The sequence below is a fragment of the Puma concolor genome, chromosome A2 (assembly GCF_028749965.1).
Source record: "Puma concolor isolate L17-30 chromosome A2, mPumCon1.1.hap2, whole genome shotgun sequence".
NCBI lineage: Eukaryota > Metazoa > Chordata > Mammalia > Carnivora > Felidae > Puma > Puma concolor.
This window is the reverse complement of record NC_141668.1, coordinates 84,262,462-84,279,902: the sequence shown is the minus strand read 5'-3', so window position 1 is coordinate 84,279,902 and position 17,441 is coordinate 84,262,462. Positions and strand designations below refer to the sequence as shown.

The 17,441-nt window shown below is 37.6% G+C and overlaps 1 protein-coding gene across 4 annotated transcripts in view; it reads right to left on the bottom strand.

Moving 5' to 3' along the window:
* Positions 1-3,237, bottom strand: part of HGF (hepatocyte growth factor) — an 80,138-nt gene extending 76,901 nt beyond the window's left edge. For 2 of the 4 annotated variants that reach the window (XM_025929508.2, XM_086696821.1), the window contains exon 1: positions 2,707-3,012. In XM_025929508.2, coding sequence (XP_025785293.1) covers positions 2,707-2,788 — 82 coding nt within the window. In that variant the 5' untranslated portion in view covers positions 2,789-3,012. Of the gene's footprint in view, positions 1-2,706; positions 3,013-3,095 lie in introns of those variants that run through there. The other 2 variants (XM_025929507.2, XR_015248056.1) reach the window with 2 other exon arrangements.
* Between the last annotated feature and the right edge of the window lie 14,204 nt (positions 3,238-17,441).

The following is a 17,441-nucleotide window of genomic DNA, read 5'->3' as shown; positions in this document are numbered from 1 at the left end:
TCCACGCAGCAACCAAAACAACCACACTGAAGTACAATTTAAGTCAGGTATCTTGTCAACTCCAAAATGTCCAACTGCTACCCATGATGTTCAGAATACTTTGGCACACCATTCATGTTTGTGCATACGACCTTATTTTAGTTTCTAATCACAGGCCATGGTACTCCCTCTTGGTACTCAGGTACACCAATCCCACATGCTTACCTGTGCTCATACTTTCTCACCTCTAGCCTTTGGTCATTCTGTGTTCCCCTGACTTAGGTACCGATCATACTACCATCCATCTTTTCATACTCAACCTGGATACCACATTTTCCCCAAACTTCTTACACTAGAAATGAACTCTCAGTCATAGTATAATAGTGTTCCTAACACAGAGTTTTTCTTACATTGCTTAGCAAAATGGATTTTTAAAAGGCAATTTCAGTTAATTTCAGCTCTGTCCCTTTACTATGAAAAGATAATTAAAGTCTTTAAAATCAGGTGCCCCATGTAAGATGAGCAGAATAATGCCAATCTTATCAGAATTAAATAAGTTCTTTTAGAGCTTGGCCCATAACAGTTGCTCAACAAATGTGGGTTTCTTTCACATTTGTTCATCTTTATATCTCTCACAGGTTCCTGGACATCAAGTGCTTATTTAGTGCTTCTTTTGTTACAGGGTACTGGATATTAGTTTCCAGTGTAGGTAGAAGCATATAGAGGGTAATTCTATGTAGACCAACTCCTATAAAGATGGCCGGGGTCACTATATTGCATATTTCTTAAGAAACTTTTCAATAAAGTATCTCCTTAACACATCCTGCTCATGATTGATAGTCACCTCATTATAGTATCCACTTTCATTCTCACATTGTATTATTTTACAATATGTGCAAATATAGACTCATGGCATAAATCTAAGAGCATAACAAAAGCAATTAACAATAAAAGCCTTAAATGTTCAATGTGAGATGATATAAAAAAGGAACAACTTTCTTGGTATGTTCTAAGAGGACTGTCCATATTCTCCAGTTTGGAGAATGTCATAAAAAAAAAACTATCAAAATAAACTTACCACCCAAACCAAGACAGACCCTCTTTTGATGACAATTTTAGCATTATCCACTTCAGGAATTATTCACAGCATATCTGTAATCCCCAATTGTCCTCTCCTTGCCTGCCAGCACACTCTGGGGCTGCATTCTCCCTATACTCAGGAAACGCAGTCATTTCAACATTAGCCAAAGTGAAACATCATTACGAATGTATATCTCCTGCCAAAACTCCGTAATGCATGCCAAAAACAAATAGACATTGTCTATGGTTGATCTACTGTTTGGGTTTCCACATTGTGTTTCCCTCACATTAGCACAGATGATTTCAGGTAACCATATTGTACTTCAGACCATCAATGTTTGAATCTTTAAAAATGAAAGCCCTCAAGATATTAGCCATGCTCTCAATTTATGCCCTAAACCTCCTGAAATCAGCAGTGTCTTCTGAGAGTTCATTTTAGCATGACATACCTCAAGCATGACAACGTGCTTGATTGAGCTAACTTCTTTTTCACCTCTTCAGAAACCTTACCTAAATGTTTTCAAATCGGCCCTTCCCACACAGTGTTGTTCTCAAAAGGACCACTTCACAAGGTTGAAGAAGAAAGCCAGGTGGGCTGAATGTTTTTCCTTGTCAGTTAGCAAACTCTTGATGTTTTCAACCCTTGCATTACATCAGAGACTAGATCAGAGTTCCAATAAATTTCATATTTAACTTATCTCAAAAGATATGGCCGGTTCTCTGGTTTGTGTTATGAAAAGGCCATGTCTACCATGTGGGCATTTGTTCCATTCTTTTATTCCCCTGTGCCCACCCGTGGTGCTCACTACCTTCTCCCTCTGGCATCTCAGCCACTACCATGATAATACGACCAAATACAGATGTTTCCTCTTGCCCTGATAACAACAGAAAACTTCCCAAAGCGGCAAATGAAATCTCTACACTTCCAGGAAGGTAGTATGAACTCACCAGCAATTCCTTCCCAACCTATAAATTCAGGGGAGAAAACGGGAGGCTGAAAGGACCCCTTCTGCAGCTTTAATCAGAGTCACACAATTTTTGCCTCCCTTGCACTGCAGTTTCAGAGGGCAGACATCCATACCCAGACAGAATGAGATCTTAGAAGACAGGCTTTCTCTTTCATTTTTATAACATGCATATACTCAGGGCTTAATCTGCCTTCTCCAAATGAAAACCTGTATAAAGTCTTCATGTAGCCCTGAATGTTGACTGAGTGACGTGGGGTGGTGGAACGTCATGGAAAAATATCCTCTGGAAAGAAGTGAGTCCCTGCTGTACTGACAGTCCCTCTCCCCTCTTCAGACCAGACCTTCTGTTCAGCCTTCAACTTGTCCAAACCAGCAAAATTCCAGCCAGTGTTAGCACTTCATTCCTGTCCCACAGTCCACAGCTAAGAGGCTAAGAGAGCCCTGGGATTGGGTTGGGGGTGGGGGGGAGCGCACTGAAGGGATGTTAATTATCATTGTAAATGCCTTGCAAACAGGAACAGAATATCAAAAGGAAGCATAAGGAGAGGTTTAAAGGACCCAAGCCACACACAGAGCTGAGGAAGGATGCTGGGGATGGGGTGGAGAGAGTTAGGAAAAGGCAAGGTTAGCAGGAGAGAGTTAAAATCGTAATGATGAAGAAGAAAAAGAGAAGACTAACCTGCATAGGGGATGGGAAGCAGAAGGAGGTGGAGGAGGACGTGCTGCAGCAGCAGGACTGGAAGAAGTTTGGTCACCCACATGGTGCTGCTGGACGCGCTGGCGGATCCCACTGGAGGAGATGCCTGGCTGAGAGAAGCCTGTTCCGACTCAGTGCCTAAAAGAACCAGTCGGCTCTGAGCTGCTTTTTATTGCGATGAGCTAAGTTTGTTGTGTGATTAACTGGAAAGATCTAGGTCTGAACTCCCTCTTACGGTAAGAAACTGTTTAACAACAGCCCTTTACTCTCTTCCACCCCCTTCCTTTCCTCACTAACCACCCCCCCAACAACACCAAAGAGATCCCAGCTCCCCGCGCCCCCCCTCAACTCTGCTTCGGAAAGAAACTTACAAAGAAAAGGTCACCTGGCCTGAGGCCAGCTCAATTTGGAAGCTCCAGCTCCAGATCCCTGTGGCTCCTATCCGAGTAGGGAAGGGAGGAGCAAGGCTCAGCCCAATAGCTAAATCAAGGGACAGGCAGAGGACCAATTCGCTAAATTTAAACAGGAAAATACATGTGTTTACATGTCTCTTTGGGAAAAGAGGAAGGGGAAGCAGCATAAGAAGAAAGCAAAGAGCTGCCTTTCCGTCAAATGTGCTTTAGCTCCTAATCTGTCTACTTTCACTGCTAGAGCAAACTAGGGATTCAAAACACTAGCACAGGTTCCTTGGGGTGTTAGAGACGGAGCAGAGACGAGGGAGGCAGGCGAGGAGGCAGAACCAGGCGGGTCCAGCCCAGGTAAAAAGAGTTAGGTAAGAAAAGGGTGTGGTATTGTGGGGTAAAAATAAACAAGCAAAATGAAAGCACCCACGGTGTCAGGTAAGAAAATTGCCCCTGCCCAATATCTGCGGGGCAGGCTGCTTTTTTCAGAAGCTGTACTACCTCTGCAATCACCACAAATGTGCCTGAAGTGCATAAAAGAAACTTGTCTGATTGAGGGATGGCGATAAAATGTGTTCATGCTCTCTCTTAAAATGTCTAAGAGATTAGGATTATCTACTGCCTGTCCCCAACAGATAAATGTAGCATGGACTATGTGTCCTTATACCACACACACACACACACACACGCACACGCGCACACAGGCTTGCACCACTCTCATGCATCTATGTCTATATGGTGCGCATATCTTCTAAGACTTTCACTGGAAATTTCTCAATCTGTTTTAATTCATAAATAACTAATGTGCCTCTCTTCTCCAGTTCCATCCCTCTGAATGCACCCACCAGCCTCCCTAAATCTACACTGAGAGATAAGGAGTTTGTGTGGATTGGCAGGAGTGGGGGAGACCCATGTCTGCAGAATCTGTGAAATCATTGCTCAGAACGCTCATTTTATTGAAAGGATTTGTCTTTGCATCTCCAGGTGATGCTCAGATTACTTTAGGCAAGATGGATTTATTTTGCTTTATTTTGGATGGATTCAGGGGAAGAGTTGCCCCCATGCATCTCTGAGATGCATCAACTAGGAACCAGTGTCTCTGCGGGCAGAGGAAGAGATAGCGGGTGTGATGTGAAAATGACCCTGGGGCCGCGTACAGCTTGGACGGAAGTGCATGTGAGCAAAATTAAAACCATTCACACTACAGCCTTCCCTTACTGCATGGCTCTCATCCCTCCTCCTCCAGCTCTGCCCACTCCCACCTCCAGAAAAAACGCTTGGTTTAGGATTGCTAGAGAAGCTTGAGATTAAGATAATTACTTTTGAGCAATCTATACATTATATTACCATTTCCTTCTCTTTAATGATTTTCTTCTTATAAAAACAAAACCAAGCAAACTGAAAAGTCATTTGGTAGCCTCCCTCTACTGTCCCAAGTATCCATTTTACTTTCCTTTTTACTTTGCGATACACCTTTTTAGAATTTCAGTGTATTGCCTGACCATGATCTTGAAAGGCCCTACAGCAACTCTTGCGCTTTATTAACAGTCATTCAAACTCCTTTTAAAGAAGTTAGATTTTTCTATAAATAAATACATGTAGGTAAAGAATAAAGGCGACCGATCTTTGTATTTACTTTCTCTCTCTCTCAGAGAAAGCAGAATCAGAGCCTTAAGTATGATTGCAATTATCATATAGGTTTGGAGCAAACTCCATCCTGGGTAGGAGATTTAGGGCACCACAAGGAAGTTGAATAAAATTGTTTAATAGGGCACACATTTTCACAATTCTGAATACAATAAATGTTTAAACCTATCTATAATTACGTTTATATTTCTCTTTTAACAAGTTATTTGGTCTCTCTATGTTAAATGGTATCTAATATATAATGAGCTTTCAGTGTATGCTAAGCATTGTGACAAATACTCTTCAAAATTTGTCTTAATACTTACAATTTTTTTAAGTTTATTTATTTATTTTGAGAGAGAGAGAGGGAGAGAACCTGTGCACACACACACACACACAAGCAGGGGAGGGGCAGAGAGCAAGGGAGACAGAATCCCAAGCAGGCTCTGCACTAACAGTGCAGAGCCCAGTGTGGGACTCAATCTCACGAACCAAACAATGAGATCATGACCTGAGCTGAAATCAAGAGTGGAGGCTTACCTGACTGAGCTACCCAGGCACCCCAATTTACAGTAAACTTATATTAAGAAAAGATTCTTATAATTCCCATGTTTATAGTTGAGGAAACTTAAGGACACTATTTCTATCCTGAAATAACTTCCACAAGATTCCAAAGGAATAAAGATCCAAGTGTGAGGTTTGAACAGTTTGTCACATTCCGTAGGATGGAGAAATTTCTGTAAGCCCCATGAGAAGAACCGCCTGTCTTTCATTTAAGATTATAATCACCACTGTTAGCCCAGGATGGAACACATAAATGATGCTCAATAATAAGCTACAAAATAAACTGATATATAAATACCTTAAAATCTCCCAAAACTATAAACAAATATGCAAATGAAATAAATTATTAATTGTGCTATTATTTTACTTTGTCTTGATAACACATTCTCTTTGTTCTTTCTAAATTATAGTAATGATGATTTGCCCATCCCTTGCTATTACCTTTATACTCCTTAGGTGTTAAACTGTTCATACAAATCCCCCAAAATGTATCCGAAAATGTTTTGATGAATCAGAGAATCTTGCAAGGAAAATATTTTAACTGCTACAGTCTGTGTAATTACTTAAATACAGGATGAATACTCATCGCCAATATAATATCATTTTAAATCTAAGATCAAGGTCTCTGGTAAACCATGTACACTAGATGGATTGAATGGGAAAAGGTACACTGATGTACTGTCTGTTTCAAAAGGCTGCACGTAGTTTAAAACATTGTATCTTCACAAGCCCCATGTTTCTTAAGCACAAGTGATGTTTGCATTTGTAAATGGGGAAGAAGCTGATATGACCTTGTGCTTTGCAGACCACCGATGAGTTGTGTGCTCTTGGACTCATCATTTAACTTGTTAAGTGACTGGCACATGTGTGGTGTCATTCTGTTTAGTGCTTCTACTCCCATGGACTCAGTTGAGTCGTATACTTGGCTTCGGATCCCAGCTATCTCATAAAATGTGTCACTAATTGAGAAAATTAATTAAACTCATATCTCAGTTTCCCTACCATAGAAATGGGACACTATGTGCCAAACCTCAAATGTATTATCTCACTTAGCCACCCCCCCACTTAAAAAAAAGATATATATATATATATCTAACAGGTATGCATTTTTATGGTCACTGATTTATAGGTAAAGAAAGTGAGATTTGGAGGTGATATGTAACTAGCATGAGGTTAAACTGTTAATAAAATGTGACTCAAAGCCACAGCTGTCCAGGTATCAAGTCTCCACATTGACAGAAATCTAGCTTGAGAGATTTCCAACATCCTTCCCAGCTTTAAAATGTGATTATTCTACTTACCTGAAGTCTTTCGTGGACATCATACAATTCTTACCTTCCACATCTGAGAAAGAAGCACCTGCATAATTTTTGGTACTGCTTATCTTTCCCATGCAACCTTATTTTCTCATTCTTTCCTTCCTTATTTGTTCCTCCCTCTAAATGGTAATTTGTCATCTATAGGCCTCACCACTGAATAATTCGTGTTGACTACGTTTAATGTAGGAAATATTGCAAAATTCACTGTAATTTGTATTAATTTCCTTTACATAATATAGCTCATTTCAGGGTGTGTGTATAAAATGTTGGTCAACACATTAATTTGCCTTGACTTAAGTCCAAGGTGCAATCATCTGAATGTCTGTGTTCCCCTAAAGTGCAGACACTGAAATCCTAATGCCCAGAGATGATAGTATTAGGAGGTAGGGGCTTTGGGTGGAGCCCTTGTGAATGGGATTAGTGTCTGTAAAAAGAGTCCCCAGAAAGGGGACTCCCCCCTTGCCTCTTCCACCATGTGAGGACACAGCAATGCACCATCTATGAACCAGAAAATGGGCCCTCACCAGACTGAATCCACTGGTGCCCTGATCTCGAACGTTGAGCATCCAGAACTGTAGGAAATAAATTTCTTTTGTTTGTATACCGCCCACTCTGTAGCATTTTGTTGTAGCAGCCCAAATGGACTCAGACACAGGTTTCTTTAATAGGAGCTCCTAATGAAGAAGAAATATATATTCCAAGGATAGAAAATTGTTATTGGGTAATTGATGTTCAGAAAACAGAATTTAAAAGTGTGTCTATGGGAATGCAAGCTGGTGCAGCCACTCTGGAAAACAGTATGGAGGTTCCTCAAAAAACTAAAAATAGAACTACCCTACGTCCTAGCAATTGCACTACTAGGTATTAATCCAGAGGATACAGGTGCACTGTTTCGAAGGGACACATGCACCCCCATGTTTATAGCAGCACTATCAACAATAGCCAAAGTATGGAAAGAGCCCAAATGTCCATCAATGGAGGAATGGATAAAGAAGATGAGGTGTGCATATATATATATATATATATATATATATATATATATATGCATAATGGAGTATTACTCAGCAATCAAAAAGAATGAAATCTCACCATTTGCAACTATGTGGATGGGGCTGGAGGGTATTATGCTAAGTGAAATTAGTCAGAGAAAGACAAAAATCACTCATACGAGGACTTTAAGAGACAAAACAGATGAACGTAAGGGAAGGGAAACAAAAGTAATATAAAAACAGGGAGGGAGACAAAACATAAGAGACTCAGAAATATGGAGAACAAACTGAGGGTTACAGGAGGGGTTATGGGAAGGAGGATGGGCTAAATGGGTAAGGGACACTAAGGAATCTACTCCTGAAATCATTGTTGCACTATATGCTAACTAATTTGGATATAAACTTAAAAAAAAATAAAAAATAAAACAAGTTTAAATAAACAAACAAACAAACAAACAAACAAATAAATAAATAAATAAATAAAAGTGTATCTAATGTCTAGCACTGAATGGTGGTTCAACTAAAACTTTGGATCATATAAATAACAGGTTTTTTTAAATTTTTTTGTTTATTTATTTTGAGAGAGAGAGAGAGAGGGAGGGTGGGAGAGGGAGAGAGAGAGAGAGAAAGAGAGAGAGAGAGAGAGAGAGAGAAATGAGCAGGGGGAGGGGCATAGTGAAGATGAGACAGAATCCCAAGCAGGCTCTGCAGGGCTGGGACTCACAACCTGTGAGATCATGACCTGGCATCAAGAATCAGATGCTTAAGTGACTGAGACACCCAGGTGCCCTCAGGTAAATAGCGTTTTTAAATACATAAAGCAGAATCAAAAAAAAAATATGAAACAAACAGGTATGGTGGCATATTCATTTGAAAAAATTGTTCAAGAGTGAGTGCAATGGTCCCACAAAGCCCACATCCATGCTGTCAGTATGATAGCCTCAAAGCACTTATGTAAATTCAAACTTAAATTAAGTAAAATAAAAACTACACTTTAAAGTTGCATTAGCTTTGTTCCAAGTACTTAATAGAGAAATGTGTGTGGCTAGTGGATCTCTTAGTGGACAATGCAAATATAGAATATTTCCATCATTGCCAAAAGTTCTATTAGATAATGTTGATCTAGTCTAAGATGGTTAATATAAATGCCATCTAAATGTGATTATAGGCTCAACAAGAGGAACACAGCAAGACAATGTTAAAGATGTAATAAAAAGAGAACACTGAAGAGTAATCTGTATATAGGTGACATTTAGTTTGAAATTCCCCCTTCTTTCTATTCACATTTTACATAGTTTGAACACGAATAACAGGATTTCAATTAATTTGTCTTTTGAACATAAAGTAACTATGACTGAAGACAGCTCATTGTTTGAAGAGTAAGTATAGACACAAGCACAGAAAAATTGGTCATGAGAAAAATCTTAGTAAAATAGGTATTTTTAACAAACTTCTGTCTTCCATGGAATTGGATACAATCTGTACTTTCCAACATAGGGTCCTGAGACTGTGGCAAGTCTTTGCCTATAACATAAAAAAAAAAAAAAATGACCTAATTGAAAACAATAGACAGGACTTTAGGACACATTATAGGCATAATGTAAAGTTTTTTCTTTATTTTTTTAAATTCAACAGACTCTAATGTTTACTCAATCAAATCATAGACTCAGCCACTCACTCATGCATGACTTTTGCCACACTCCCAGGAAATCTGTTGCAGAGTTTGTGGTGAGACCACAAAGCAACATCCAGGAAAGTGACAGTAATAGTTAAAGTGCCTCATCACAAGGTAGGAATTGTCAAGTGAGTTAAAAAGCGAGGTTATCTTTTCTCTAGAAATATATCATATACACTTATGCAGAGATCAGCATTTTTTTCCATGCAGTTCATCAATGTCTCTATAAGGCAATAGTGTGGTACAGATTAAAATAAATTATCCAAAAATCAAAAGGATAATCATAACTAAAGCTGTGTCTTGACTTTTGGGAATAGAGAAGACAGGCCTTGAGAACACCAGGAAATCTGAGCTAAAACTAAACTCTGTGATGCTGCCTTTTTAGTTTTCCTTTCTGAGCCATGAGGGGCCTTTCTCTGAATCCAGGGGGCCTAGTTAACTAACACTCATCACCTTGTGCTTAGAGGCCAGCTTTTATGTATTTCCAGGTGTTGGCTGCTTTGTTAAATCTGCAGTGCCCCCAAACTTATAAAGCTTAAGCATTCCACACCTGGCATGTTGGACACTGGCATATTAGTAAAATGTATGAATTTGGGGAATCGATTGCTTTTTTCTGAGTTGAGAATCCAACAAGGATAAAATCATTAGTGTAAGAAAAAAGGAATATTCACAATAAGGTACTTTTCAAAGCAACTGTTTAATCCATTTATTTAGCATCTTAAAAGCCACACAATAAAATTGAGGTTTCCCTTTTATTATATGTACATGTTGCATGTTTATTGTGGTCTTGGGGATATCTGAGGGCAACTCCATTTACCAGATGGCACTCGACACCAGGAATTACATTTTGGACTTGAGAGAAAAAGGCTTCACCTGGTGGAGCACTGCTTTTGTGTGAATGTGTAAGCCTGTATATGTGTGGGGGGGGGGTCTTTATAACATACGACATTATATATCATCTGGTCTATTGGCCCTACTCATGAATTACTTAAAATGCTACTTACTGCCATGATAGCATGGCCCCACGTAACATAAGAACCTGGGGGATTTTTTTAAATGACTAAGTTTGTTTAAAACTAGTTTGTTTAAATGATCTAGTTTGTTTAAAAGGCAGTATGGTTTAGGGTCTTTTTTTTAATCTTATACTTAAATTCTTAATCTAAAGCTTGGGACTCCTCATTGTGAGTGGTAGGGTCTTTGGCTGACTTCTTACCTCTCGAGTTTGGGAGTATTTGCACCCATTGGATTCCTGGAGACTTACAGAGCCAAGGGATTATCAAATCCATCAGAAACATCACTGTTCTCTAGCCATGTAGTATTGAATATGAAGACGCAAATTCATGGTTCCTGAAACTGTCTGTATTCCTTAATTAATCTTGCTATATTTGTATGCTTTTATAATTCACAATAATGTTAGGGAAAAAATAGCAAAGTTATGGAAATTGCCAAGCTTAAAGGACAGATGAAGTATGTTGTTCAATGTTTCAATCTAATTCTGAATGAAGAGAGAAAAATGAACTCTAAAATGAACAAAATGTTCTCACCCTGCGACTCTAAAACAGAATTATGCCTCATATATTGACTAGGTGATGACATTTAGCAGAACACCCACAATGAGGAACACCAGATTATAACTATCTTAAACTTACTTTTTATTTGTCCGGATAAAAGAAAAAAATGTCATAGAGTTTTCTGAGTCTCTTTTGCATGGTTAGTGTATTTGTTTGTTTGTTTATATGAATAAGAGTGGTTACAACCTTCTCTTAAAAGTAAATAAAATATTTTCTTTAGCTATCTCTGTCTACCCCCAAGATAATATATTCATTCTAGCATTTCTTATGTTTAAAGGCATACTAATATTTTTTCCAAGTTTTCTTTCCCTTTTCCTCAGAAATAAATTTCCAGCTCCCCAAAGTGCTATAAGCCTTGTGGTTTACTCAGCATCCTAAGAGTTACTTATCAGAAGAAAACATAGTGTCTTGCTTAATTTTTCATTCAGGATTTTTGTACAATACATAGTTTTAATGCCCTATGATATAACACATCTGGTTATGACTTTATTTAATTTTCCTAACGCATGCACAGCGATAAAGTCAAAACCAACTTGTTCAAGCCCTAATTATACCATTACTAACTGAGAAAACCTGGACAAGTAATTTACTTTACTCATCTGCAAAATAATTATAACAAGGGTGTGACAGTGATCAATAATTATATTTATTTTATAATTATTAATTACAGTAATGATTGATTAATAGTCATACAAAGCACGTGGGAAATATTTAGGAACCCAATATAATTTTAGTTATTATTATCCTTATTGGTACTGAAATATTTAAGATACTCTTCTGGTCACTTAATATCTCAACAGAAAATACCTAAATTGAAAGGCAAAGTGAAGATATACTCTTGGCATAATGGTATTAGGAAACCCCTAGTGTTTAACAGTTATTTAATCTAATATTTTGTTATTATTTTACAATACATTTTCAGTGACACTAAATATGAATTTAAATTTTCCAGCTGCATCTGTGTATTAACTAATCTAGAGAAGCAGAAAAACCACAGAATTCCATGTGATAAAATATTGCTATTGAGAAATTACATATAAGTAAAAAATTCTGATATTTTAAAATATAAAATTTGGGGCATGATCAACTTTGCATTGGATTGTTGTGTGGACTCATGTCATTAAAATAATTTTCTTGAAGTTACTTAAGTGAAATATAGCATACAGAAATTAATAGTGTTTATGTTTTGTTCCATTAAATCAGTTAAAAAGATTGAGTATCGGGGCACCTGGGTGGCTCAGTCAGTTAAGCAACTGACTGGCTCAGATCATGATCTCATGGTTCATGGGTTCAAGCCCCACATCAGGCTCTGTGCTGACAGTTCAGAGCCTGGAGCCTGTTTTGGATTCTATGTCTCCCTTTCTCTGGCCCTCCCCCCCTCAAAAACAAGTAAAACATTAAAAAAATATTTTTTTTTAAAGATTGAGTATCGGGGCGCCTGGGTGGCTCAGTCGGTTAAGTGTCCGACTTCAGCTCAGGTCATGATCTTGCGGTCCGTGAGTTCAAGCCCCACGTTGGGCTCTGGGCTGATGGCTCAGAGCCTGGAGCCTGCTTCTGATTCTGTGTCTCCCTCTCTATCTGCCCCTCCCCTGTTCATGCTCTATCTCTGTCTCAAAAATAAATAAATGTTAAAAAAAAAAATTAAAAAAAAAAAGATTGAGTATCAACATGCTTCATCCAAAAAATCCTTATGGACTCAATCTCTCAATGATAAAAATATTAACTTTTTCCTATTTCCAAATCATTCAAGCTAGCCTCTCATTTGACATTCAAGTCTATAGAGTACACAATTAAAGAGATATTGCCCCCTTGCACTTTATAGCAAGCAGTGTCTAGAACATCCTAGTAACAGCTAAAAGCTATTTAGACTCTGGATAGGCTTTATTAATTTTCCCTTAATATACCCAAAGTGTGTGATGTTTCTCTTCAAGCAGCATGACAAGACAGTAGTAAATTTACCATTTAATTGTATGCACATATACATATACACACACATGAATGCATAAATGAAATCTCTTGGTCAAAAACACCAAAACTACTCTAAGGAATACCAGTTTCCCAACTAGTGGACTGCTAAGATTTGTAATTGACCCAAAGTCAGCCAACTTACAAAAGAAAAAATTGAAATTAAAAACAAAGATCTACTTTTCCAGAACTCTCAAAGATCCCCTATTCAATGACACACATCTTTAGACGTTGATTTAAGACAAAACCCAAGATCCATGTCCACTGATGCTCTATTGAGATTGATTTCAGCTCTAAAAAATATCAGCTTAATAGTATATAACTTGTAATAGCAAGGCTGAGGAGCTACTAACATGCATTAATGTTAGAATTGATTATTGATAATTATAACAATGCCTAATAATACATTTATAAGCATATGCTTAAAAGAAATTCTAAAATGATATGTTTAAGTCTTTTGACTTGAAATCTTTTGACTTCAAACAATGAGATATTTCTATAACCATGTATAAATCTATATACAAGTGCTGTGTATTTCCTAAAACCTAAATACGCTTTCCTTATATCTTTAATAAATTGCTGTGTGTAACTTTCTATGAGCACTCTGCTAGGTGTACAGATATTACAGTGATTTTATATGTTGTGGTAGGCAGAAGAATGATCCCCAAAGTTGCCCTTGTCCCATTTGCTTGATATGATGAATGGTACCTAACACAGCAAAAGGGACTTGGTGTATGTGTTTAAGGTGAAAACTTTGAAATGGGAGATTATCCTGGGTTGGTAAGGTGGGCTTTCCCTCATCATATGAGTCCTTTACATCAGAGAACCTTTCCAAACCTTTCCAAGCTGTGTTCAGAGAGACTTTGCTATGAGGACTGAAGAAAGGTCAGAGAAATGCAAATTGTGAACTTTGAAGATGAGGCGAGGGGGCCACAAGCTAAGGACTGGGGCAGCTTCTTGAAGATGAAAAAGGCAAGGGAACAGATTTTCCCTGGGAACCCCCAGAAGGAACACCGATAGGCCATCATCTTTATTTTTTCCTAGTGAGACCCATGGCAGACATGTGACCTGCACTAACAAAAGATAATAAATTTGCATTGTTTTAAGTCACCAAGTCTGTAGTAGTGATTACAACAGCAATAACAATCCATGCACACATGTTGTCTTAGCTCCCTGAGTAGTCTATAGGCTCCTTAAAGGTAGAAGTTAAGCCTTACATTCCCCTGTGTCTTTCAAATTACCTATTTCTATGCTTTCCATTTAGCAAGTATTCAAGAAATTTTGGCTGAATGATATAATAAGGAAGTTTTAAAAAATTATTTCTACTGATTAGGTTGTGATGGCAATCTTCATCTCATAGTGGTTTCTGTCTTGCCCTGTGTAATGATGCATTAACTGCTGTCCCAGAGAAATATTTTGCAATGTGCTGTTTATTCAAGTAATCAGAAGAAAGCACCAAAATTACACTTGACATTGCAGGAAGATTAGCAAACAATAGTGCTGTTTTGAAAGACAGAGATCTGTATCTTTGAAAGGGGAAGTTGCAAAACTGTCTTTTCCTTTATCTGTTCAGATTCCTAAGGAAGGAGGATTTTACAACTAGTATTATCCTTGTTGGAGGCTCTTTTATATGCCTGGCACTCCTCCAGTTCAAGTTTATCTGATACCCTAAGTCTTCCCAAGGCCTCCTCTGGGATGCAAATCCAAATTCTTGTGCAAAATGTAACTGAAAAATTGATGTAGCAGTACAAAAAAAATTGCCAAATAATTTATTTAAAAGGAGCAGAAAAATAGTTAGAGGAATTACACAAAGTCTGTCAACCACAGATGGATTTTGCTAAAAATCCTGGCCTACATCCTGTAGGACCTATGGGTGTAAAGTGGGTAATTGAAAGTATTTTTGTCTGCCCCCCCCCACCTCATTGGCCCATTTACTATTTCTTGGATGACTGTTGTATTTACACATCTTATTACAAACATAAATCATATGTTAAAACCTACTCCAAATCTTGCACCTGCTGGGAAATGACATTAATAATCTTTGAGTGCCCAATGTACTAATAGATATGAGATCATACAAAGAAATAGGAGACATGATCTCCATCCAAAGGAGAAATTATCTTCTACCAATATGCCTAACAATGATAACCTGAGAGAGCCACTAGAGATATATAAATTTATGTCATGTATTTTTTACATTTAATTTTATATTTCCATTCTTCTATTATTTTTCCCATGATTTTTAAACTGTTAAATAAGCAGAACTGGGTTTTAACCTCTTTCTTTCTTCCTCAGGTATCCTACTTTTTGGTCACTGTGATGGATAATCAGTGATATTCATCTGCTTACAGTTTCTTCAACTGCTTACAGTTTCTTCTTTTCATTTTATATATATATATTTTTCATTATATACATATATGTATTTTTTAATTTGAAAATACATAGGGGCACCTGGGTGGCTCAGTTGATTAAGAGTCTGACTCTTGATTTCGGCTCCAGCCATGATCTCATGGTTCATGAGATTGAGTCCTGTGGAATTGAATCCATGGGATTCTCTCTCTCCCTCCATCTCCCTTTCTCTCTCTCTCTCAAAATAAATAAATAAACATTTTTAAAAGTAACTATAAATACCATCTTCATTTAGAAGTGTGCATGGGAAATCACCAACTTATGTCCCTTATTGATTTTGCTGTAAATAATTTAAATGCATTAACTCAGAGCTTGAATAATAGTAGACATTTATCAGAGCCCTAGTTTAAGCATATCCCATATTTTTGTGAATATTTTTGTAAATCCTCATGACAAATGTATAGGCAAGTACTATTATTACCTCCACTTTACAGATGAAGTACTGAGTTTTACTACATACATTTAGTACATGCAAATGTAGGATTGGAATCCAAACCTATGTCACCAACCTACAGCAAGAAAAAAGAAATAAAAAAGAAGAAGAAGAAGAAAAGAAAAAGAAAAGAGTAAAGTTCTGCACAGCAGTCTACAACAGAGGATACAGGTTTTCCTCTAATTTGAATTTGATTAAGTGAAGAAAATGAGGAGAAATCTGTTCCTTAATAATATAACTGATTTCTCCATTTGGTAGGTGACAGTATGGATCAGTCACTTCTCTTAATCATTACTCGTCTGCCCCATGCCCTGTATACATCTGTATAACCTTCCATTTCTTCTGAACCCTATTAGTGGTTACAAGTTTCTTGGACACTGAAATAAAACATTGATTCTAAAATGCTAGTTATCCACTGCTGTGAGCGACACCTTCAGCTAGTAGACACTCGTCTTCTCTGACTTCTTCCAAGAAATCCATTATCGGGGCACCTGGGTGGTTCAGTCGGTTGAGCATCCGACTTCAACTCAGGTCGTGATCCTGTGGTTCATGAGCGTGAGCCCCGCGTCAGGCTCTGTGCTGACAGCTCAGAGCCTGGAGCCTGCTTCAGACTCTGTGTCCCCTCCTCTCTCTCCGCCCCACCCCTGCTTGTGCTCTGTCTCTCTCTGTCTTTCAAAAATGAATAAACATAAGAAAATTTTAAAAAATGAAATCTGCTATCATTTTAGGTAGTCCTTTCTGCTGTCGAGCATTTGTACTGTTAGAAAGTTCTCCTTCATTCATACTGCTCTGAAATCTACCACCTTATAATTTTCATGGATTTGGTCCTGATTCTGCCTTTCAGAGTTGAGGAGAATAAGACTTCCCTTTTAAATACCTGAAGGTGTATGCCACTTCTTCACCTGAGGAACCTCATCCCAGTCCTTTCAGCTACTCATTTTCAGCTCTTACTTTTGTTCAAATGGCCTCTTAAATCACCAAGTTCAGAGCAGAATGGAACCCCATAAACATGATCCAGTCCACACAGAATACAACTCAGCTTATCTCTGCTCATAAATTCAAAATTAAAGAGATGTCAATTGGATTCACTTCTTTTAATGCAGAATCTGCCATCTATTGACAGGCTATTATATGTCCAGAACTGGGAAAGAATTTTGTATAGCATCATACCATTTAATTCTCATAACAACCCCCTCGGGTGGGTACTGTGGGGAGCAAAGCATACTATTTCTGTCCAGATGCAAATTTTCTTTCTTCACATTTTGGTCACTGTGGTCTCTCAGTGCCCACTCAGTATCACTTCTTCAAGCAGCCTTGTGATACTTCTCTTACATAGTTTGTGGATTTTTAGGAACAGTAAAATATAAAATGTACATAAATATATTTTATAGCAGTATTAAAACAATGTAGTAAAACTATTCCCACATAATAAATCCTCATAAATGCAGTAATTTTAAAGTGTTATTTTCCCATGTAATCCATTCTTTAACTCATGCTTATAAGGTTATGTCAGCCCATATATTTACATATAATTTGATTATGTAATATTTGCCGATAAATATTTGGTCACAGGATTTTTATCTTTTTTTTCACAATTGAAATCCACCATAACTAGAAAAAAAAACATATTATTAAGGAAAAGTCATTTGGAACATGAAAGTCAAAAGAACTATACAAAAGTATCCATAAATCACAAAACCACAAAGAAAAGCCTTTGAAATATTTACCCACATTTAAAACCAGAGGCCTTGTTTTTCAACTGGAA